Source organism: Tachypleus tridentatus, chromosome 9, assembly GCF_004210375.1.
Source record: "Tachypleus tridentatus isolate NWPU-2018 chromosome 9, ASM421037v1, whole genome shotgun sequence".
Lineage (NCBI taxonomy): Eukaryota > Metazoa > Arthropoda > Merostomata > Xiphosura > Limulidae > Tachypleus > Tachypleus tridentatus.
Genome location: NC_134833.1, coordinates 153,241,094 through 153,265,740, shown reverse-complemented (window position 1 = coordinate 153,265,740; position 24,647 = coordinate 153,241,094). Strand labels below are relative to the sequence as shown.

At 32.3% G+C, this 24,647-nt stretch overlaps 2 protein-coding genes across 2 annotated transcripts; both read left to right on the top strand.

Annotated features, from left to right (window-relative positions):
* The first annotated feature begins 1,593 nt into the window (after positions 1-1,593).
* LOC143226681 (uncharacterized) lies at positions 1,594-10,607 on the top strand. Its single transcript, XM_076457972.1, has 8 exons — positions 1,594-1,832; positions 3,709-3,935; positions 4,785-4,910; positions 5,093-5,218; positions 6,692-7,041; positions 8,562-8,671; positions 10,071-10,134; positions 10,410-10,607. Exons 3-8 carry the CDS (start codon positions 4,897-4,899, stop codon positions 10,496-10,498), a joined length of 753 nt encoding a protein of 250 aa, XP_076314087.1. The 5' UTR covers positions 1,594-1,832; positions 3,709-3,935; positions 4,785-4,896; the 3' UTR covers positions 10,499-10,607.
* Positions 10,608-11,256: 649 nt separating this feature from the next.
* Positions 11,257-13,738, top strand: LOC143226682 (uncharacterized). The gene is made up of 3 exons (XM_076457973.1): positions 11,257-11,388; positions 12,251-12,479; positions 12,638-13,738. The coding sequence occupies exons 2-3, from the start codon at positions 12,287-12,289 to the stop codon at positions 12,898-12,900; spliced, it is 456 nt and encodes a 151-aa protein (XP_076314088.1). The 5' UTR covers positions 11,257-11,388; positions 12,251-12,286; the 3' UTR covers positions 12,901-13,738.
* Positions 13,739-24,647: the final 10,909 nt, after the last annotated feature.

The following is a 24,647-nucleotide window of genomic DNA, read 5'->3' as shown; positions in this document are numbered from 1 at the left end:
ATACTCAAGAAACTGGGAGATAAAAGCACACAAACCAATTTTCATCACTCATTTCTTGGAAGGTAAATGCTTAGAAGAATCGATTTTGGTAGTGTTTAGAAGTTAAAAAACAACAACTTTAAATTATGAATCGGATTCCATCCATTTTTACTACAATTTATGTAAAGTGTTATAAGTTCGATATATATTTAATGATTGTACAATAATTTTCCAAAATCCAAGAAATCACCTTTCCAACTACCTACATACAGCTCACCTCCATTGTTTCCCTGATAAGCCTGAGATGTTAAAATGTTGAAAATAAAACTTGTTTGCAGATATAAATTTATCATTACGAAATAATTTTTGGTTTATTATTATTATATACAATAACTAAATACATACATAGATATGAATAAATTTAATCAATAGCATTACACAATTAATGAAATTAGACATTCCGTGAAGTCAGAAAACGAGATAACCTTATGTTAGAAATTAGAAAGGTTTTGTTGTTTTCTTTGCAAGTCATAGAACAAATAATTAAAAAAAATCAAAAGTGTTGAATGATTTCTTTAATCGTCTGTATTGAAATTACAAAATGCTACAGTGTTATAGCAGAAAAATGTTTCTTTTGTTACAAACATACAGCCAAGTTCTAGTGTTCAGAGACATTGTTTACCCAATTATCACATCCAAGCGATGAAACAATACATTCTTATCATTTGAAATAAGAATGTTTGAAGAGCTTATTTGATTAACTATATCTGTTACTGAGCATATCTTTAATTCTGATCTGGGTAGACATCTTCATTTGTTGGAAGTTAATATTAAACACGTCACATATTAATGAAAAAAAAATCTTGAATAAATACAGCACTGCGTGTTCTTTACTCGCTATTCCGTAAAGCAGAAAAAAACACATGATTTCGTAAATAATTTTAATTTTTTTGGTTTATGTTCTTTCTCACGCTTCACTTTATTTTCCGCCCGGTCATGTTATATATTTTTTAATTACGATTGTTTGTTTGTTTGTTTTTAAATTCCGCGCAAAACTACACGAGGGCTATCTGCGCTAGCCGTACCTAATTTAGCAGTATAAGACAAGAGGGAAGGCAGCTAGTCATCACCACCCACCGCCAACTCTTGGGCTACTCTTTTGCCAACGAATAGTGGGATTGACCGTAACGTTATAATGCCCCCACAGCTGAAAGGGCGAGCATGTTTGGTGTGATGGGGATTCGAACCTGCGACCCTCAGATTACGAGTCGAATGCCTTAACACATCTGGCCATGCCGAGCCTTTAATTACCAAAATTTGCGTTTTTCATATAGCAAAGCTACAAAGGGATATCCGCTGTACCTACCGAGGGGAAATCGAACCCTTAACTTTAGCATTGTAAATCCTTATTTATCATTAATTATGAAAATACATTCAGTTGAAACCTCCTGTGACTTACGATACAATAGATAAAGAACAAGATAAGCCATCAACTATATTTCTTAGATTTTGTTTATACCTTACAGGATTTCCAATGTGTGAGCTTTCACGAAGAAAAGTCGTTAATAATTTGTTATGAGCCTAAAGTGTCATATCAGGTCAAAAAATTCCCCTAGTGGCCCAGCAAAATGTCTGCGTGCTTCCAATGCTAGAAACCTGATTTCGATGTCCGTGATGGGCAGAGCATAGATAGCCCATAATGTAGTGTTATGCCAAATTCCAAAGAAACAGTGCAAAATATTATTTATTATGTCAACAATACTTGAACTACGAACCATCTTATACTTTATTTTAGCATGCGTACAACCTAGTGAAAACTACCAATGTCCAGTGTTACTATTTCATTGCCATTTGTAATGTTATAAACTTAGAAATCTCTTTATCCTATATTTTTATCTTGTTTAATATAGCTTGCTCAAAATGGAATATGAATATTCCAAAATGTTGAAATACTAAATCGCTGTTGTCATCTGAAGTGTTAAATGTTGTTTCCATTGTCTTCATACTTTTATCATTAAACTTAGGTTTCTATACAGAGAATATGTTGTGTGTGTATAAAACAGAACATTTCAACTGACAAGGAATGATTTAAATAATAACAGCTGCGATAAAATTAGTTAAAAAACTATCTTCATGTAACTGTTAGTCCTAGTCAGTCCAACCAGTTTGCAAAATATGGAATAATTAATAATTGGACTAATTTACTGTAAAGTATTGAACTGTATGGATGGATAATTTAGTTCTATTTTGCACTCATGGTTATTTAACTTTGGATTCATGGATTTAGATTAAGAGTTCATATTATGTGTTTTGTAAATTATACAGAAGAATACTATAGTTTTATCTGTCTTAAAATACAAGGGTTGGTGAAATTTGTGATTACACTTTTTTGTGGGGGTACTTAGCATTTTAATTGGTTCTCTGGGATGACTTGTAGTATCTGCAATTAAATGTAGGTGACAGATGTTGGATCATCTAAGGACTTTATGGATTTAAACACACAGTTCTCTCCCAGTTTTATTGTTGTTGTTAAATTTCTTGCCTTAGCATTTCACTAGCAGTTTAAAAGTTAGATATAAAAAGTTTTGGGTGCTGATTCTGCAGTTACTTTTTTACACATTTATGACTTTTGGATACTCCATTTTTTTTGTTTAGAATTTGTAAACATAATTTATAATTATTTTTTGTGTTGTATGGTTTGTGTTCATTTAACCATCGAGCAGAGGTACCTACACTAGATGCAGAATGTGTTTTTTTGCCTTCACGAGAGGGTGATACCTCAATAGCTTGGGGAAGGAAGGGGGTAAATTGAAGTTTTAAAATTTACAAAATAGAAATTGAATGAAATAAAAGACTTAAATAAATGCCTGAAATTAGACTCTGCTACAGTTTAAATTTTTCTTTCAAGAACTGCTGGTTTTCAGGGACTTGGATGCTTTTGAGAATGCATCTGATGTGATAACACTAGTGTTTAGAAGTTACCCATGAGCACTTCTTTCAGGACCCCTGAAAGTTTCACAGAGATAATGTCAGAAAATTGGAAATATGTCTTTACAAATGGATATAGAGACATACTCTGCTTTATGGCTTAGATTACATTAGATTAATTTCATCACTGATGTTGATGTATTTATAATTTGTATTTACTTGTGTTACACACACAACTATATTTGCCAAGTGACGTCTGGTGGGTGTAGTTATAAATGTTTGTTCTTTTTTTTAAAGTCTGATTTTACAGCATGTAACCCATTTGTTTTTAACAATTTTTATAATATTTCTGTTATCTTAAGGACTAGAATAAAATGTGGTTTGTTGTGAAGCAGATAGATGTAGAAATGTATGTGAAAACCTCAGAAGAATATAGTTAACATTTATTATAGTATTTGATTGATGTGGTTTTGTTGTAATTTGACAACAATAGAGGTATTTTGATAGGATTCTTGGATTTAATAGATTTTTGAAACCTGTTTGATCACTTTTGTTTAATATTTATAGTTTCAGATTTTGTTTATGTATCTTTCTGTTAGTATTTCATAGTTTCTGTTTTCTTAGTTTTATGTGTGTACAAAGTGCATACAGTTTATTAATATTAACATTTTGTTCTTTAATAGAATAAGAAAATCATAGCTCTTAAAGTGGTTGAAAATATGAAATTCTTGTTTGCATGACATGATGGTGGAGTTAAGTTTTTAGAAATTTGAAAGTTTAAGTAAATTATTACTTCTTCAGAGCTCTTCCATACGGAACGCACCCATGTCCAGAACCTAAAAGTGTTAGATAGGCTGTTTTTCAAGCCAATGCAGCAGGAACAGCTTCTACCATCAGACTAATTATATCTTCTTTTTCCTAACTTGGAGGAGGTACTGGAGATCCACAGTAGATAAAACAATAAAATGAAATCCTGCAGGCAGGAACAGCCAGTGGTTGGTGATGTTGGAGACATCATGCTGGAAATGGTGAGTTTTACTGACGTAATCAAGTTGCTCTGATATCTTTTATTTATTTGAGATAGTGTCTGTTTCTAGCACAGAATCATATTTATTGAATTGGTTTCCAGATGATGTCAAGTTAATGTGATGTTGAACATTCAGGTGATTGAGATTTTGTGTAGTTGTAGGAAGCACAAAACTTTCAACTTTCCTGATGCTTACAGAATTTCAGAATACGACAAGTTTCTGTCAGATAACATTTATACAGTATTTGGCATTTAGAATTCACATATCCACTGCCAGCGTTTGGACATTTTGTTTAATTTTCAGTAGTAAATAAAATCCACAAATTGTTGTGGATCTTTAATATACAACTTTGGGTTAGATCACTTTAGATATTTCATTGTTTATTAAGATCTAGCAAAATACTTGTATTGAGAGGAAAGATAAAACTTGTAAAGGGTCTGATCTTGTCCTCACATTTGTATTGATGATAGGTCTATTCCACTTAAATTTCTGTTATTTAATTTGCCCTATTTTAAATCTGGATTTTTTTAGACCTAATTTTTGTGTTTCTCTTAAATATGGAATATACATTTTGAAATTATTGCTTTTTCTAACTGGGGTATTTTAAAGTTTTATATAACAAAGCTCAACAAATGTATTTACTGATTTTTTTTATCAAGATTGTGCCAAGCAAATCTAATGCTTGCAAAGACTAATAAAACACTAAAACTGTTTTACTAGCTTCTTTTAACTTTTGTTTAGCTTATAGGTTTTAGACATATACAGTTCATTCTTAAAATTTCTTCAGTGGAAGTAAGAATATTTACGTGAGTGTTATTTTTATTCAGAAATGTGTTATTTTCTCTATAGCTTGATGGATCTTCAGGTAAAGATGTCAAGAGTGCAGCAGCCAAGTTTTGTTGTAACCAGTTGTAACCCAAGTACCATTTTGGTGACCCTCTAAACTCTTTCCAACAGTTGAATGTCTTTCCTAAGGTAATGACCCCAAGATTGAACATAATACTTCAAATTATGGCATAACCAGGGACTTGTACAATGAAATGTGTATTTTCCTTGTTATATCAGGTTGTGTTAATAAAATACTGTAGAATTTACTTACATAAAGCTTCATGTGGTCCTTCTTTTACTTCACTGTTAATAAAATTTATTTGTAATAGGTGGTTAAAGTATATCACAGAAGCCTCTGAAGCTCACAAACTGAGACATGGCCAATCAGCCAAAGCCCAGGATTCCTCCACATTGTTGTCTAAAAGAACAGAAGATTCTCTGGCAAAAAACAAAGTGTAAGTTTTAAAATTAGCAGTTTGATATTATTTTTAGAACCATATGAACACCAAACTTTAAACTTTCATTATAACAGTTATTAAAGAAAACTTCTCTTTTTTTATAAAGAGAAAGAGTAGTTGAGGTTTAAGGTAAAATTATTTACTAAATATTAATCAAACTGATTTATTTAGATTTAATTTTAAGGATACTTTATTGATTGATTCTTCTTTCAGCAGAAAAATATAATCACTGCCTCACTTTGATTAAAATAGTTAATGTAAGTGAGTCTTGTTTTGAAGATTGAATATATAATGCTTTTTAAGTAGCATGAAAACCTTTAAGAAATGAAATATTCCTGTGTTCAATGCATATTTCACTTAACTCTATTGTAATGGATGTCCTTTACTGTACATGACAAAAGATTTTAGTGTCTTATATTTAAAGTTTTACTGAGCTTATGTTATTTGTGTTATACCAATTAGTATAACATTTATCAAATAAAGTATTGTATAACGTTTTCTGAATCAATAATCATCAATTTTACTTGATATGCTGTTTATTCCTGTGAGAAAGTTAAAAACCAGCTTGGATGATTTTGTTCCAACTCTTGTCACATGGTTAGAAAACCTTTTTGCATGTTGTTAGTCTATTTTCTTTGGTGCATTATTGAATTAAATAAAAATTATTTAGTGCATTACTACCATTGGTGTGGTGTGTGTTAAAGGGAGTGTTTAGTTTCATTGACAGCAAGAGAAAAGATGATTTGCTAAGTGCTTTATATCTTGTTTTCCACGGTTATTCTTTATTATAAAAGTAAAGTACAGAATTAAGGAACTCTGTCTTTACATTAAGTTCAGATCAGGTCAAATAAATAATAATAATTTTATAAGCTACACATGCAAACAGCTTGTAGTAACTCATTGGTAATGCAATTCAGTAGTTTAATGTGAACTGCACATTTCCAGAGTGATATGCAACTTATAATGGTGCAGGTAGTAGTTGGGGGCTCATTTCAATTTGGCAGGGGGTTAAGAGGTCAGTCATATTGACTAACTTTATATATAGTTAGGGTAGAGAAAATAACAGATAAAATGTAAAGTTTTACTAAAAATAAACATTTGAAATGTATTTAGGAGGTTTTAGAGATTAAACAAGTGAAACTTGATATTTTTGACATGAAAAACTATTTTAATTTAAACATGAAAATCACTTTGCACATGGACTGTTCAAAACAAATACCCTATATATTGATGGACTATATATTGAAATCATTATTTTAATTTATTGAAAGTACTTCATTCAAAATTATTTTTTGTACATGAAAGACACATTAACTGAAAGATTGCCAATGATATACACACTGTTTTGAAAATTAGAACTATTAAATCTATAATGATATTAAATGATTACAAAGAGATCACATGGTTGGTTAAATTGTCCGAGCCAGTGTTGAGAGAATTAATAACAAATTAACTTTGTCATAAACCTAGGATGCTTGTATCATTAGAATCTTCACATTCTGAAGTAAGCAATGGTGTGGAATCCACAGACACAGGAGAAACAAGTGATAGCAGCTCACATAGTGTTCCTAACACTGAAATATCTAGTCCCAAACTCCCACCAACAGAAAATCATCCACAGAAGGGTACTTCATCAGTCACACCACAGAAAGAAGCTCCTTCACCTTGTAGCTCAGTTGAAGATAGCCAAGAACAACAGAATCTTGAAAGAGTAAAAGTTTTTCATGTTCCAGTCAAACCTCAGCTGATAGAACCATCGGAGATTAAAGTGAGCGAAAATGTGGTTCTTCAAGTTGCAGAACGTGTACTTACTCCAATAGGTACAGTTACCTTGTAGATCATTTATTTCACAAATCATTTTACTGTGTGCATGATGTTTCCCCAGTTCATTTATATTTAAAAACAACAAAATAATGTACAAACAATGAACATACAGTTAATTTGTATTTCTAGGCAGATATATTTCTAGACGACATTTCCAATTGATAAGACACTGTAGGCAAAGTAAAGACGTGTAGTTGGGCAATCGTTACTGTTTTTTGTTTTTTCAGAGTAAATCCAGTTGATTTTTCATAATAAAAACTATGTGTGTGTTTATCTTATTTAGAAATCGGGTACTGTTTTCATGTTTAAACATTAACATTGTGTATTTTTATTGCTAATAGATCTCGCTGATTAACTTCATAATAGGCATTAAAAATAATTTGTTTTCGTCGTATTTTAAAATAGTTTATTTTGAGCACTATAAATTATTTAAATATTAATAAATGATTTGGAAAAATTTCCAAATGAAATTGATTTTACCCAGACTTGACTAGAATGATGTATGTACTAGTAGGTGGATTTTAAAAGTTAAGGAAGTATTAAAATATGCAGTATAAAGGAAGCGGTTATTGTTAATGTACAAACCTTATGTACTTTGTTATTCATCTTGCTGGCAGCACTAGTATTAGAAGGACAGTCTTGCCACTAAGTTTTGTAAATTCGTTTGTTTTTTCCATCATTTGCATGGAAAGATTTAACTTGGATTTCAGTCTAATATTAACATAAAGAATATAGTATAGATTTAAAAACTGGTTGATGAAGGCGAAGTGAAAGGCAGTACTGCCATGTACGAAGAGCAGTTTGGAATAAGAGAAAATTCTGTTATAAAATCAGCTGACATAAAAACAAATGTATACCAACTGGCTAATGTCTTTGAAAGTAAATGTTATATTGACTAAAGTAAATTTTTCTACTAAAATTGGAAGCTCTATTAGCTTTAACAGAATAGTGATAAAATTGGAGGTACAGGTTATTTTATTTCTTGTAGGCTTTATTAACTTAACCATGGTCATGTTTTTAGGATATTGAAGGAAAACAACAAAAAACAAACTTGCATCACAAAAACTTGTACCAACAAGTTTTAAAGTCCTCTTTTTGAAATTTAATTTTTCCTATATAAGTGTACTTTTGAATACTAACTTTTCACCATATTATTTGTCCAATACTTGAGTGTATTACTTGTATCTTGTACAATAATGTTGTGCTGCTGGAGTAAACTAATTTATAAAAAAAAATATTCATGCATAAGTTTCATGTCCATCTTGCTGTACTATCAGTAGTGGTCAGAATTATCTTGTTATTAGTTCATACAGTTGGTCTGATCTTCTAATAATATATTCGTATGTTTTGCCAAATTGATAAGAGGATTAGAACTAATTCGGTAGAAATTAGTGTTTTTAAAATTTTTTATACATTTTCAAGATACCAGTATATACCTCTAACAGATTCGTAAAAATCATGAACATAATTTGAACTGAATTAATTTCAACAGTTTAACTAATCTTGTTTAATTTAGAAATGTTACGTCGCAAAGATCAACAAATTGCAGAAGCTTTGGCAGAAAAGCAAGAACTCATTTCCCAGATTTTTCAGATTCCAAGAAAAGAATTTCAGTATGTTGCTGAGGTATGATAGAATTCTATAATTGTTTTTCTTTTACAAATATAAAAACTCCTTTTTGGATGTGTTATGCAAATGTTAAATAACATGGTTGTTTTAGATTCCTAGAAGTTATACTAACCGATGATTCAGCACACTTGTCAAAATCAGTATTAATTACTTTAATGTTACTGTGAACGTTTAATGTATTTTATGTACCTGTGATATTCACAATTGTGAATGTCGTTTTCTAAAATTTATTTAATCTGTTACTAATATGAGATTTACAATGTTTTACAGAGAATGAAACATTAAACTGAATTATTTTTTTAAAATTTGATTTTATAATGTTAATACTGATTTGCTGGGGTTTATGCTACATTAATCTGGATTTAATAGTTTTATGGAGAATATGTGCAATATTTGGTGGTAATTTATTTTGAATATGCTCTTTTGAAATCTTTAACATTTTGTCTTTGTCTCTATGTAAGTGTATCAACAAAAAACAACAGTGTTTTAGAGTAAGTCCATAACAAATCCTTACTCGTAAAAAAAAATAAAGTGACACAATTAAAACTCTTACCCTTTGCTACCAAATTACAAAAGTAGCATACTGTAATGGGATTCTTGCTCATATGATGCTAGAAAAGCTTTATTACGTGATGTATAACCCATAACTTTGTGAAATGTTTTATCCTCTGTGCATGTAGATTTGCAATAGTGGTTATGATTTTTCTCATTTTGCCTTTGTTTCCCATCATGGAAAACCTTATTTTTCTCCATTCTAAGGGTGCAGATATGATGTCATGAATAACTCACATGCAGATCTAATGTACTGGCGCCATCTATATAAATATAATAACACTGTCTGTTGTATGACTACGCAAATACTTTATAGGATGTGGACGGATTTTCACCAAAACTGGTATGGAGGTTCATCAGGTCCATGGAGGGGGAATGCACAAAAATTTTCGGTTTTGTAGTTTGAGGTTTTTATGAGTGTTTTTTGTAGGTTTGTTTAAACACTATTTCTCCTCTGTTGATGGATTTTCACCAAATTTGGCATGAAGGTTTGTTGGGTCCTTGAGGAGTTGTATGTAAACTTAGTTTCACTTTTTGTGTTTTGCTGTGTGTATGGGCAGTTTGGTTTTTTTTTTAAATTATATATAAAGGAAACAAAATGACAGTCATAAGGTAAAAGTATTTTTGTATTACAATTATTAAATTAAAGTTAGAACTATTATTTTTACATAAATTTGATATGCAAGTATGCACTTGACAACTAAGTGATGTTTACATGTCTTGGTAGCATCAAAGACTTGTGTAAGTATTTTATCCAAGTGATATATTTGTTTTCATTTTTACATGCACGCACATGTGTATGTGTGTATAATACATATAATCTTTTTTTTAATGTGTATTCCAGATGGCAAGTGAACTTGAGGGTCAAAAATATTTGAAAGAACTAGTTCTAGCATCCATTTACCAAGGTAACTTTATTTTAAGCATCTGAAAAATATTAACTTCTGTAATGACTTGTTAGATACTAATTTTGGTACTAACTTCAAACATACCATGATTTTTGGAAGTATTTGTTTTTAAAGTAGTTTTGATAAGAAAATTATTCTGTACTTTTGTTTCTGTTGTCATTTACAGTAGCACTGGAGTCTTTAATGCTGATGTAATAATATCTCGTAAAATTCAGTGTTAAAACTGTGATAAGTAATTTGTTGTTACAGGTGTAATGCATGTAACTATATTTCAGCTAATCAACTTACTTCAGTATTAAATGAAGGCCTAAGAGTGTCTGAAGATGACATGTTTAATGCCTGTAGTGGAGAAGGTGAGTACTAGCTTTGAAAAACAACTTGATAGAAGTTTGTAATGAAATAGAATCTCTTGTTAATGTCAGAATATTTCAGCATTAATAGTTAAGCAAAGAAAATTTGTGAAGATATAACTATGTAGTGTTTTCTTTAGTTTAAGAAATACAAGTCTTTAATTGTGAAACGGTTTTTTCACATATCCTTTTCCTGTCAAAAACAGCTATTTTCATTTGAGTCGCATGTTTTCTGATTGATTGCTATTCGATAAATGTAGCATGAGATTCTCTGTAATGAAATAAAGCAGCAAATGGACTAGATTGCTAGTATGGTTGAGCAAAAACAACAAAGGCCATTCTGACAATAAAATAACATTTGTTGAGTCTTTGAGATTATAATTTTCCCATACATTTGAAAATGTATGTTTGGGTGTTTTTGTTACTGAATTACAAAATGCTGGTATAAAACTGTTTTTGTTTCCAAAATAAAGTTGATTTATAACTTGTATTTGTTTACATTATTACAGTTTTCTTTACAGGCTGGCTAATACATTTTGTACTGTTACATTGTGAACGTAATTAAAAAGGAGAAAACAAATTGTATAATCCAACTTAAATGTTGTATTTACCTGTTTGCACAATCTGATAGTTCATTCAGATGAAGATCACTTATAAGGCTTAACATGGTTCTCAAACCTTATTGGTAAGGAAATATTAAATGTTCTCTTAATATTGTAGCTTGTTTATTACTTATTTCATGATTTAATAATTCTGCTGCTTACAGTTGTGGGGGGAAGAAAGCAATAACACTCATGCAGAAACTTCAGTTGTTGCAAGGAAGACAGGCCTGTTACTTAGTTTACCTTTGCCAAAATTAATAAATATATCAAACACTATAAATAGACATTTGACTCAACTCTTGGTAAGTTGTATATTTTATAGAATTTATCTAATCATAAAATCATCCAATTTAACAATGGTAGTAAAAGCATAGAAAGATGGGTATTGTTTGTAGAGACGTTTTTTAAAAACATTCTTGTATGTTTAAGAAGTTGTGGATGTATTTAACCTATAACCAGATATCTGTTTTATGACTGACTACAATGTTTTATACCTGATTAAAACAATCTTCAAATAATATTTGAAGAGAGATTTTATTTTATTTAATGTGTTACTTTTTCAACAAACAAGGGAAATGGAAATCGTTCATTATAACAATTGCTGCTATTTCAAAAGATGAATTCATCATTTTCCAAAAGGAATCTGAATTTGTTCTATTGAATTATATTTATTATTTGACTAAGTATCAATTAATAAATGAATGTTTTAACTTAAAAAACCAACAGATATAATTAAATTCTCTTTAGTTTCCTTTGAAAAAATAAGCACTGTAAAAATAAATAAAAAATACAATTTATTAATTTCTTTTGTATATAGTTGTATAGCCAGTAAAAAAAAAAACTGTCACAAAATAGATTTTAAGGACCCAAAGTATTGATCAGGTTTGTCCAGAAGTAAAATTGAAACCACAAGCTGGTCAAAAATTGTTTAAGTTAATTGAGAAAGTGAACACAATAATATAAAGAACAAGAAAAGTCTTAAACAGTTACAGTTTCAGAAAAAAACATTATAATTTTCTGCTTTTTGTTTCTTTTTTTGAATTTGTGTACTTCTACTTACATATTGTAAGTCATGTTTTACTTTCTAATTTTCTGATAAATCTATCTTTGTTTAACTAATATACTGAAGTTCATTTAACTCTTATTTCTCTTCCTATCATATAGTCGTATGTCTCAGAGAGGGAAGAAGAAAGACTGCGGATGCATGACGAACTTCATACTTCAAGAGAGCAGCTTCATTTTCTTCATGAAAGTCATCGTCTTTGTCACAGATTATGCCCTTCTCCTAGCAACTTGAATGACATTCAATCTCGACCAAATAGCTACATCTCTGTAACTTCATCAGTATCTGAAGGACCAATAGACTTTGTAGATGAAAGTGAAGAAACAACAGGTTTTGTGATAACACATTTCATAGAATGATACTTACACAGCATATGTCAGCCACTGATACTTACACAGCATGTGTCAGCCACTGTTTCTTATTGTATATTGATTCTTCTTTATATTATAAATCAGACAAGGGTTTCAAAGTATAATTTTACTTCATAGCCACAGTAACAGATGAAAACCTCAAGGAGTCTGGAGATGAGGAAAATGAGTCAGAAGAAGAACATCAGGACTGTAATCTTGAAGGTGAAGACATTGGTGAAATCGGGCAAGTTGAAGATGAGGGATACAAAGACACTGAACACCTTTTGTATGAAAAGAAAGGAAAACAAGAATATCTTGGGACTAAAGGAAAAGCCAAACTGGAATTTTCTTTTGAAAATTATACAGAAAAAGATGTAGAACATGTTGAACCTTTGAAGTAATTGTGCATCCTGAGGAGAAACTAGCAGAAATCTCTGAGAAACGATTCTTAAAATTGAATAAAGATAAAATACAGCCCAGAGAAGAATTGAGCAAAGATTGTGATAAACAAGCTTTGTATAGTAAAGAATGTAATACGGAATACGAGTCAGAGATTGGTAGTAAAGCGGTAACTGAGGAAGATTTGAGCAGTGTAAAAGAAATGGAACCATACAACTTGGAGGAAGAGGAAGATAACAAAGAACAAAGATGAAGAAACCAAATCTGAGACTGAAGAACACTTGCAAATATTAAATTGAATAGCAAAACATTTTTAATACAGGAAAAAAATACAAATGTTTTTATACTTTATAAATAATGATTATAATTACTTTATATACTTTATAAATAATCATTATAATTACTTTTGTCCAAAATATTCAAGGGCCATGTACATAACTTGTAAGAAATTGTGATGAAAAATTTTTTCTTTGAAGTGATTCTTAAATAATTATTTTTCGTTGTTTATTGTAATATTTGAAAAGTAGTTTTGGGGTATAAATTATTAGTTATTATTGGACTGTGTTATTAAACATGTTTTTGAAGGTGGAAAAAAAATCTTTCATTATAGACAAGATTACCTGTTTGGCTAAGTTGAAGAAATCTTATGAAAGTGAGATCTATTTGCTCTGAAGTTTTACATTGGTATCTGTAAGTGGTTCAGATTACGATGGTATAAATTCAAGCTGGGATCATAGCTTGAATTGTAAATATATATTAATACAAAAATTTTTGAAAACGAAATCATTATGCACTTAATTTAAAATGTTTCAATAAATGTAAAATTCATTTTGTTAATAACTTGGTTTGGTTTTTGTTTCCTTTTTTAAACCCGAAGCTTTCTCTAAGGTATTATGTTCATAAATAAACAAGAGGAAATTCTCAATAGCCGTGGCATCTTAAATTCTTTCAGGCAGGATTAGAGTAAACTAATCTACGAGATCTTGAATGTGGTTAAATACAACAATCGAAAGAGTTTGATCTGCGAGCCCAAAACTGCAATTAGATCTCGAATCGGTCAGGAGATGAAGGCACTATGAGCTAAGTTTTTGTTTAAGTACAAACAATACCTCAGAAGCGTTCTATGAGCCACACATCCTAGATTAATAATAAAAGAAGAAAAATACATGTCTTATCGTGACACACTGTCAGTGACTCAAAAACTGCCACTTAACCATATGGGTTACATACAACACGCCACGTGTGTAGAAGTAAATAAATTAACCTTGGTTCTCGAATCAACAATGGTTCGTGAACAAAGTGTAAGTGTAGGAAACATTAAGTTTTATGTCGTGTTCAGTTTTGAACAACTGACCAAAGTGAACTAAATTTTAAAGCCTTACCTTACCGAATTCATATTAGCGCAATTAAAAATGGAATAACTCCAACGAAATCGACTGTATCAGCAAATAAAAAAAAATTATTGTATGAAGAATCCATGTTTGACTACCTTTTTACTTTTTACCTTGATGTATTGATTCGTTCGTTATACACTAGTGTTGTTCTGAGGTTATATATTTTTCATACAATAATTATATTCTAGTGCATCACAATTTCTTTATATTTGTAGTAGACAAGCATATTCACACAGTGAAAAATAATTAAAACCTTTAATTATTCTGTTTTTAAATTCTAAAGTAACACTTATTTAAACCTTCGAATTTCCAAAGGGATCTGAACGTCGTCGCCTTTCGAAACACTGTTTGTTAATTTATTTTTGTCTCTTTCTTCATATCGTTGCAAGACTTTATTTTTATCCCTTAATTAAGGACTAACAACGCATAGAAAAATACGATCAATATTGCAATTAATCCTTAATTACCGCTTGGGCAGCCTGTATATTTTATATAGAAAAACAATGTAATTGCTAGAAACTTAACATCGATGTAGTATGTGAATTCCAACAACAAAAAACAGTATAATAAGCGGATTATTTGAAGGCTAGAGATTGTTTAAACTGTTATTTTAAAGCATAATTAGGGATATCATCAGTGTTGCCAACTTCAGGGATGGAGTGCCAGATTTTGGTATTATAAAGACTTAAAGAACTCGTTCATGGAAAACTTTCACCAGAGAATATTACACTACTTCAGTTATTGATGACTAGTTCAATATTATTGATGCTTTTCCTTGGTTTTTGATTAGTGGAAAGTTTGGGGACCTACAACGCTCAAACTTAGGGCTTGAATTGCGCGTGAAGGACAAAGTACATATGACTAATCCCCTTATGTAACTATACACTAAACCAATTGTTCTTGGTGTTTTCGAAAACAAAATACTTGATTGATGATGGTTACCGGTTAGCTGAATGTTGTTTAAACCAATTGTTCTTGGTGTTTTCGAAAACAAAATACTCGATTTTCGATGGTTACCGGTTAGCTGAATACTGTTTCAAGTAGTTCTGTATTACTGGTAGTTATTTGGCATAAGTTTGTAACACATTCGAAGAGATAGTGTTGAATATTTTAATTGTCCTTGTGTGTTTCCTTATTAGTCCCTAATGTTTTTTTGATATGACTGATACTAACGCTACTTCGAAGTTTTTTCTTAAAGCGCTTGTGTAGGATGAAATATTGTGAAAGAGCTAGAGGTATCGTAGAAGATATCGCTTCCTATTCTTTTTGTTTCCGCTGGGGTACCGTTCAACGGTTGAGCAGCACATGTTTGATTAGGCACGTATAAGAATCTAAAACGTTACTTCATGTTGATATCTTGATCGGTTTGACAGGAGTTGAAGTTTGATGCATGTTCTGAAGAGCTAAAAGCTGTTTAATAAATACCTCAAGTGTATTCCTATGAACTGAAACATCAATTTCCCTTTATTTTTAAAGCGGTTGAATTATTAGATGGTTGACAAACACTCGGTAACGACGTGGAAGTATTGGAAGCACGTCATTCATCATGAATATTAAAAGAGTATAGTGAAAACTTCATGCACAGATATGTGCTTTTAATTTTATTTCTCAGTATAAAAATACTAACTTTATGAACACCATAATGTTATGTCTGTAATAACAAACGTAAAGACACAATCCCTGCAGGTGTATTATTGGATATTTTTTTTAATTTAATTATCACTGGTTTGGTTGGTTTCTTTTTACTTAACGCATTTTGATAATGTCTGCTGTTATCCCATGTTTGAAACTCAGATCAGCGTGTAGGTAAACGGCTGGTAGCACTCACCGCTGTCCTGGACTACGCTCATATCAATAGATGTTGTGATTGACTGTCATATAATAACGCTTTTACGGTTGAAAGGTTTGTTTGTTTTGGAATTTCGCACAAAGCTACTCGAGGGCTATCTGTGCTAGCCGTCCCTAATTTAGTAGTGTAAGACTAGAGGGAAGGCAGCTAGTCATCACCACCCACCGCCAACTCTTGGGCTACTCTTTTACCAACGAATAGTGGGATTGACCGTCACATCATACACCCCCACGGCTGGGAGGGCGAGCATGTTTAGCGCGACGCGGGCGCGAACCCGCGACCCTCGGATTAGGAGTCGCACGCCTTACGCGCTTGGCCATGCCAGGCCCTCGGTTGAAAGGGCAAACATCTTTTGATATATTGGTTCATTATATATTTAGATGTTGTCCCGTGTTTTCATGTCTTTTAATTTTAAACAAACTGAAATTGTATATATACAGTAAAATATATCATGTTTATCAATAAACCACAGTCCTGTTGTGGATATACCAGCGTGAGTATTTCTACTGAACATGCTTGCACTCCTAAGTCCACCTAGAATGTGCATTGGCTTTAGTAAGAACAATCATTGAACGGAGCTTAGAAAAAATGGCCACAAAAATTATTACGACAATTAAAATACAAGAACGTTTTATCTCATTATGAGTAAGGGTCAGATTCTGGTCAACGTGATCTCCATGGGGTCAATAGAAATGCCACAATAATGTGACCAAGAAATTCTACTTGTGTATACATAAGTACACATGTATAGCCAGTTGCCAATATCATCCATTCAGACAACTGAGCATTCCCATTGCATCCCTTTGAAAGTAATATCTGGTAAGCTCTTGAAAATGTCTAAAATATTACAGAGGACAAATGACACGACTCGGAACTCGTACAAACCATCTATAGTGCTGAAGCTACTTTTGTCATCTAGTCTGATTTGTTACCATTTTTAGGCCAGATTTAATATTATAAATTATTGGATACTTTATACCACCTCCGCCCTCTAGGAGTACAGTGGCATGTATATTGACTTGCAGTGTTATAAACATGGTTTTGATACCTATGGTGGGCAGAGTACGATAGCCATTGTATGGCTTTATGCTTAGCTACAAACAAATACCACCTTTTAAGATTTGTCTCTACATGGCAATGGGAAGGCATTGGCGTCAGTCCTGACATTCAACCAGCAGAAGTCGACACTGAACCTTCTCATGTCATCCTTTTTGACAATCACTACTTGAGACTATCATGCACTATCTGAAGACAATATAATTATTGGCTTTATCTGTATCCTTAGTGCTCGAAGCAAACCTACACAACAGCTGTTTAATCAGACATCCCTCACCTGTATCTGTGTGGTGCAAGTGGCTGTTTTTTTTTTACCAAGTGGGCCATTCAGTCCTACAAATACACTAATAAACTTAACTAATAGGTTACTGAAAACTTGCCTCTGTGTTACTTCGAGGTTGCTTGCATAGTCATCTACTAGCAACCTTAGATGTAGTTGTGGAGAAATACTTACTTTCAGATATTGCAGGGCAGAATCATCATCAGTGTTACAATTAGTATCATAAGTACTACTCTTATGATCATTCTATAAGTATCTGGACTATTAGTATCATAAGTACTACTCTTATGATCAATCCAAAAGTATCTGGACTGTTAGAATCATAAGTACGATTCTTATGATCATTCTGTAAGTATATGGACTATTAGTATCATAAGTACTACTCTTATGATCATTCTATAAGTATCTGGACTATTAGTATCATAAGTACTACTCTTATGATCAATCCAAAAGTATCTGGACTGTTAGAATCATAAGTACGATTCTTATGATCATTCTGTAAGTATATGGACTATTAGTATCATAAGTACTACTCTTATGATCATTCTATAAGTATCTGGATTATAAATTAGTTATAACTTAGAACAAACTAGGATTTTGTCCCACAGAGGACAAATCAGTGTTTGGGTTAATTTATATTTTATGGACAGAACACGATTATTTCAGTCATTTGAAAGACAGCCGGTCTAAACTGTGTCAGTACACAAGAATTTTGTATGGTAAACTATGAGATACAACTTATTTACACAGAGATGATGTGGTCCCTTCACAAGGCATACAAATGTAGTCGACTGTTTCTGGATTTGTTCTTAATGAAAATGAACGATTATCACGTGGAGACACAGTCCACTTGTTTCATGAGTGTAACTGGAAGAACATTTCTGTGGCACCGAAATCAGAAACAAGATCTGCTTTCGTCCTACGGTTCACATGACTAAGACCTAATTGGAAATGTGCTTCTCTATTCACATGTACCATGTCAGTGTTCCCCAGAATAATGTGAGCGTTAAATAGATGAAACAATTCCTTTAGTGCGTGATACGAGATCGTATCCATAGTGGTTATATCGACTCCTGTTCGAACCAGGAACTTCATCTTTTGATTATGTATTTTTAAAGACAAATAACAACAAGTGCCAACTATCACTATCTTTTTTTTATACAGATACTATATCTGTTAGGGTTCACACTTCTCTACCCCAAATGATAGCTGACATTCTCACAAGGAAGCATCTCCATGAATTTGCTACAAGGATGTTTTTAAAATCGATAAACGACATTGCAGGTTATACTGATCCATGCAAACAATGCAAATTATCTGGCGGATGCACGCGCGTTTTAAAAAATACTAATTTTTTTATGTCTTGAACTTGGCCTGATGAATGGTTAAGTTCACCTTTGTCAGAATGTCAGTGCAATGTTGCTAAAGCTTCGTCCAAGTTCAGGCGTTCAATAACATTGAGGGCTAAACTGTCTATGTTAAGGACCAGACCTCGCGTTGCTTATTATTTTGTCCATTTATTTCAATAAGTGACCTGTCTAAAATGTCTCAAGTACCAGTTCCTCTTTGGCTACTTTCTTAAACTCCAGGAAAGAAATCTGCTCTCCTTCAACCACAGTTAGTGAATTTAGTGTAATACTTTTCTCTATAGTCTTGAATGTTGTCAGAGCTCTTATTCTTAGATGAATATTGACTTTCAACTACAGTTTCACTGAATGGCAAATTCCAAGAGGTTTCTCATCTTTCAGACCTATGTGACTTCAGGTATCTCTATGATCATATATCCAGTTACGGAGAGACTCCACACTTCTCTACAAATCACCATCTTTAACAGCTAATACACTCTGTATCACCCACTGATAATACTAATCCTGTAGGTGGATGTCATTAATCAGTGGTACCGATCACGAATGTGAGCTCCCTCTCAATAGAAAATAAAATAAAAGCTAAAATTTACTGTTGCGATAAAAACTGCCTAAGTTACAAAATAAAACTATATTTATAAAGCTTCAAGTGGAAATATTTAAAGCTCTAAGGTTTCCTATTAATATTCTTCATATACAAAACCAGGCTATTTAGAGCTTCAAGTGGAAATATTTAAAGCTCTAAGGTTTCCTATTAATACTTTTCATATACAAAACCAGGCTACTTAGAGCTTCAAGTGGAAATATTTAAAGCTCTAAGGTTTCCTATTAATACTTTTCATATACAAAACCAGGCTACTTAGAGCTTCAAGTGGAAATATTTAAAGCTCTAAGGTTTCCTATTAATACTTTTCATATACAAAACCAGGCTACTTAGAGCTTCAAGTGGAAATATTTAAAGCTCTAAGGTTTCCTATTAATACTTTTCATATACAAAACCAGGCTACTCTATTTAAAGCTCTAAGGTTTCCTATAGGCTACTTAGAGCTAAGTGGAAATATTTAAAGCTCTTTTCCTATTAATACTTTTCATATACAAAACCAGGCTACTTAGAGCTTCAAGTGGAAATATTTAAAGCTCTAAGGAAATATTACTTTTCATATAAAAACCAGGCTACTTAGAGCTTCAAGTGGAAATATTTAAAGCTCTAAGGTTTCCTATTAATACTTTTCATATACAAAACCAGGCTACTTAGAGCTTCAAGTGGAAATATTTAAAGCTCTAAGGTTTGCTATTAATACTTTTCATATCATATACAAAACCAGGCTACTTAGAGCTTCAAGTGGAAATATTTAAAGCTCTAAGGTTTCCTATTAATACTTTTCATATACAAAACCAGGCTACTTAGAGCTTCAAGTGGAAATATTTAAAGCTCTAAGGTTTCCTATTAATACTTTTCATATACAAAACCAGGCTACTTAGAGCTTCAAGTGGAAATATTTAAAGCTCTAAGGTTTGCTATTAATACTTTTCATATACAAAACCAGGCTACTTAGAGCTTCAAGTGGAAATATTTAAAGCTCTAAGGTTTGCTATTAATACTTTTCATATACAAAACCAGGCTTCTGATCACACTTCTTGTATTAACTAAACACTGGAAAAGAAAATACATTTCGAAAACTGTGACATGTTAACTAAATAGACAGTGAACATATGGTACTACCCTGTACCAAAGTACATTTGAGACGTTTAATTTAGCATTTTTATCCTGCATATATTCAGTTATAAAACAAGAAAAAATACTGAACATATATATTAAATAAATAGGGCAAAAGTCGACCAAACAACTTAGCCAAATTTGAGGAGTGATAAAATCATTTTGAGCAGTATTTCACAACTTTACGTTAATAAACAGAATGATAGTATAAAAAGAACGTATATAACTGTGACACATCTAAGATAACCGGCAGAGCAAATACGTTACGCTCGCTTTTTTAGGTGTGGTGCATATTTCTCAACGTCTTGCAAAATATGTGGTAGAAAGAACCACAACAGTTTTATCCAAAGCTTTTAATAATTGTATCTTTTCGTCACGAGTCCACGCAGGCTGGTTCAGTCACTTTAGAACCCAAAATAATTATTCTTCTCTTCTCTGTTAATACAATACAATCTGCGGTAATTACACTTTAAGAGACGCCACAAAATACACTATTCATAGCTAAATGTAAAAATACAGTCTATATTTAACTAACTATATTTCATCCAAATCTGTCTTACTTTCACTCTCGCCAACTTATTTGCACTGACTTGGTCGTCTCTGTTTCTGTACAGATATCTACTGTCCGACTGAAGCCTAAAACTTTCGACAAACTGAAAGATGTTGTGATTTCACAATACTCACTTAAGGCAACGAGAAAAATTCAGAAGGTTCGAGTAACGCAACGCTAATTGACAAGAAATGATACATAAACAGTTACGTAGCCAAACCTACCATAAATTATCGCTTCTAAAAATACTAAATATAACACTGACATTTTATAAATATCTAAATTATGATTCTCGCATTAAACTTAAATGAAGCAGTCATGTATATTTAACATCAACCCAAGGTATCTTGTGCCGATGGGGCAGAAGGCCGACTGGAGGGGCTACCTGTTTTAACTACACGCACTACATTAATTTGTTGTCTGTCAGCTAGTCAATAGACACTAAAAGGACATCATATAAGTAAGGCTTAACGTTACAATTTATACTATCGTGACCTCAGTAAAACGTATGTATGCCATAAATAACGAGAAGAAATATGCACTTTGAACGATACATCATAGTATGACACATTAAGTTAAAAAGGAATAAAAATACAGGCGCGGCATGGCCAGGTGGTTAAGGCACTTGACTCGTCTGAGAGTGGTGGATTGGAATCTCCGTCACACCAAACATGCTCGCCCTTTCAGCCGTGGGGGCGTTATAATGTTACGGTCAATTCCACTATTCGTCGGTAAAAGACTAGCCCAAGAGTTGGCGGTGGATGGCGGTGATTAGCTGCCTTCCTTCTGGTCTTACGCTGCTAAATTAGGGACGGTTAGCGCAGATAGCTCTCGTATAGCTTTGCGCGAAATTGAAAAAAATAAGCAAACAACAAACAAAATAAAAACATTTGTTACGCTTATTGTTGGTTTTATTTACTCTTGTAACAGTAAATCTAGTACTATAGCAAGTCACAAGTCCACAATGCACTTTAAAACCAAATATATTAAGCTTGTTTTATAGAGTACAACATTATTGTATTGTTATCACTTCATAAAAATGAATTAAGATAAAATGAACTTTACACATAACAAGGTCTGCAGTACAACTACACCTACACATTTTGTTTGACCGCACTATGTCATATTCATTCTAGTACGCTAACATTTTAACTGTATACACTTGTGTTTGTAGCTTATAAACCCACTACATTTACCATTTCATTTGAAATCTAAACCAATTCATAGTGCTCTAGACTCGCAATCTGAGGGCTGTGTGTTCGAATCGCTATTCCACCAAGCATGCTAGCCTTTTCAGCCGTAGGAGCGTTGTAATGTACAGTCAATCCCAATAGTTGTTGGTAAAAGAGTGACCCAAAAGTTGGCGGTGTGTAGTGATGACTAGCTGCCTTCCCTCTAGTCTTACACTGCTAAATTAGAGACGGCTAGCACAGATAGTCCACGTGTTGTTTTCGTTAAATTCGAAACAAAACAAATTCTCCCCACCCCTTTTTGTTTTTGTTGTTTTTTTTTACAAACCCAACACTGCTGCCTAGTACTGAACAGTGTATTAAAAACATCAATTTTACAAACCCGAGACGCTTCAAGAAAGGTAAATCGAAATATATTGATCGAAAAAATTACCCGTATGTTCTTCGAGTACGAATCATAAACGATGGTTGCAAGGCTTATATTCAATACTGTAGGCCTATTCTTCAAATATTTTGCGTTGTTATTATTATCTCAAGACTTTTATTTCTGCGGATATATTACAGCATTTGTTTGTAGTTGAAAAGCATTTTCGATAAACAGTTACAGTGAGGACACCCATTATAATTTTTAGTAATATCAGCCTTCATTCGAATGATACAATGTAATAAATTTAGTATTTTGTTGTGTTTGAACTTTGAAGACAAAGACGATTACATCTGCTGGAAGACAAATGTAAGTTTCTGTAAAGCATTTTCTTTATTTTGAGATTCAGTCAAAATGATGTTATAATTACATTTAATTTGAAAACGAATATCATATTATTGATCCATTCTTCTTTTCGTCCGAGCACATTTCATTAATTGTGTTTGATCTATTTAGTTATTGGTTGAAAAGCCTTGGCGAAGATAAACAGATCATGATTACACGTTATTCAAAAAAAATTATGTCGCCTGTGAAAAATGATCAAAATTGAGAAAACGACCATATTTCTTGGTTAATTAGGTTGGTCAACATCCTGAAGTACATTAAAACAGGCTGGATTTGTGTAGCAACGGAATCACACACTTTATTCACGCAAGTTCCATGTTACGTATTGTGTCACCCATAAATCATTAACGGAATATTCAGATGTTTGTTGTTTTATCAGCGCAAAACTATAACTTAATGAACTCCGTCTGTCACAGCAGTCGATCTCTGGATTTAGTTAGTGTTGGTTTTTTTGCGTTGGTAAAATACAGAGAACTGTGCATATTTTTCATTATCTTAATTTTTCCTTTTTGCGCTACGTTGTTATAGCAATCATGTGTACAAACTGCAGTGTTATTTTCGAATTTCAATTGCACATACACTCAACAAATTATTAAAATATTAATTGATGTTTTTCATTTAAATTATTAATATATTTATTAAAGAATTCAAGGTTTCTCTAGCTTAATGTGTTTGATAATAATACACGAAAATTATATTTAAAAATTGTAACAGGATTTTTAAAAAGTAAACATTGTTTAATATTTTCAGAGAACATAAATTAAACTTTTCTTTTGTTGAATGCCCCCTAGTGGCACAGTGGTATGTTTGCGGACTCACTTCACTAAAAACCGAGCTTCGATACCCGTGGTGGGCAGAGCACAGCAAGCTTATCGTATAGCGTTGTACTTAATTCAAACAAACAACAAAAATGCTTTTATTGAAATATAGATATCAAAGAAATATAAATAAAACTACATTATTATGATATGTGTTTAATTTTATAACCACTGAGATAACGCTGGCATTGTCAAGTGGTTAGAGGCACTCTACTCGTCATCCGAACCTCGCGGTTTCGAATTCACGTCACACCAAATATGATCATCCTTTCAGTCGTAGGGGCGTTATTATGTGATGGTCAATCCCACTATTTATTGGTAAAAGAGTAGCCTAAAAGTTGGCGTTGGGTGGTGATGACTAGCTACCTTCTCTCTAGCATTGCACTGCTAAATTAGGGACGGTTATTACAGATAATCCTCGTGTAGCTTTGTGCGAAATTAAAAACAAACAATACTGCGCTAACTTCCAGTATTTGTCTGATCATAAATTGCTGGACAGTTTGTAAGTAACATCATTCAAACTTTTAATAAGTTTTTTTATAAATTTATCATATTTTACGAAATTAATACATGGAAAAACTGCACGATGGCTATCTGCGCTAGCCATTCCTAATTTAGCAACGTAAGACTAAAGGGAAGGCAACTAGTTATCACCACCCATCGCCAATTATTTGGTTCCTCTTTTTCCAAACGAATAGTGGGATTGATCGTCACACTATAACGTCCCCACGGCAGAAAGGGAGAACATTTTTGGTGTGACTG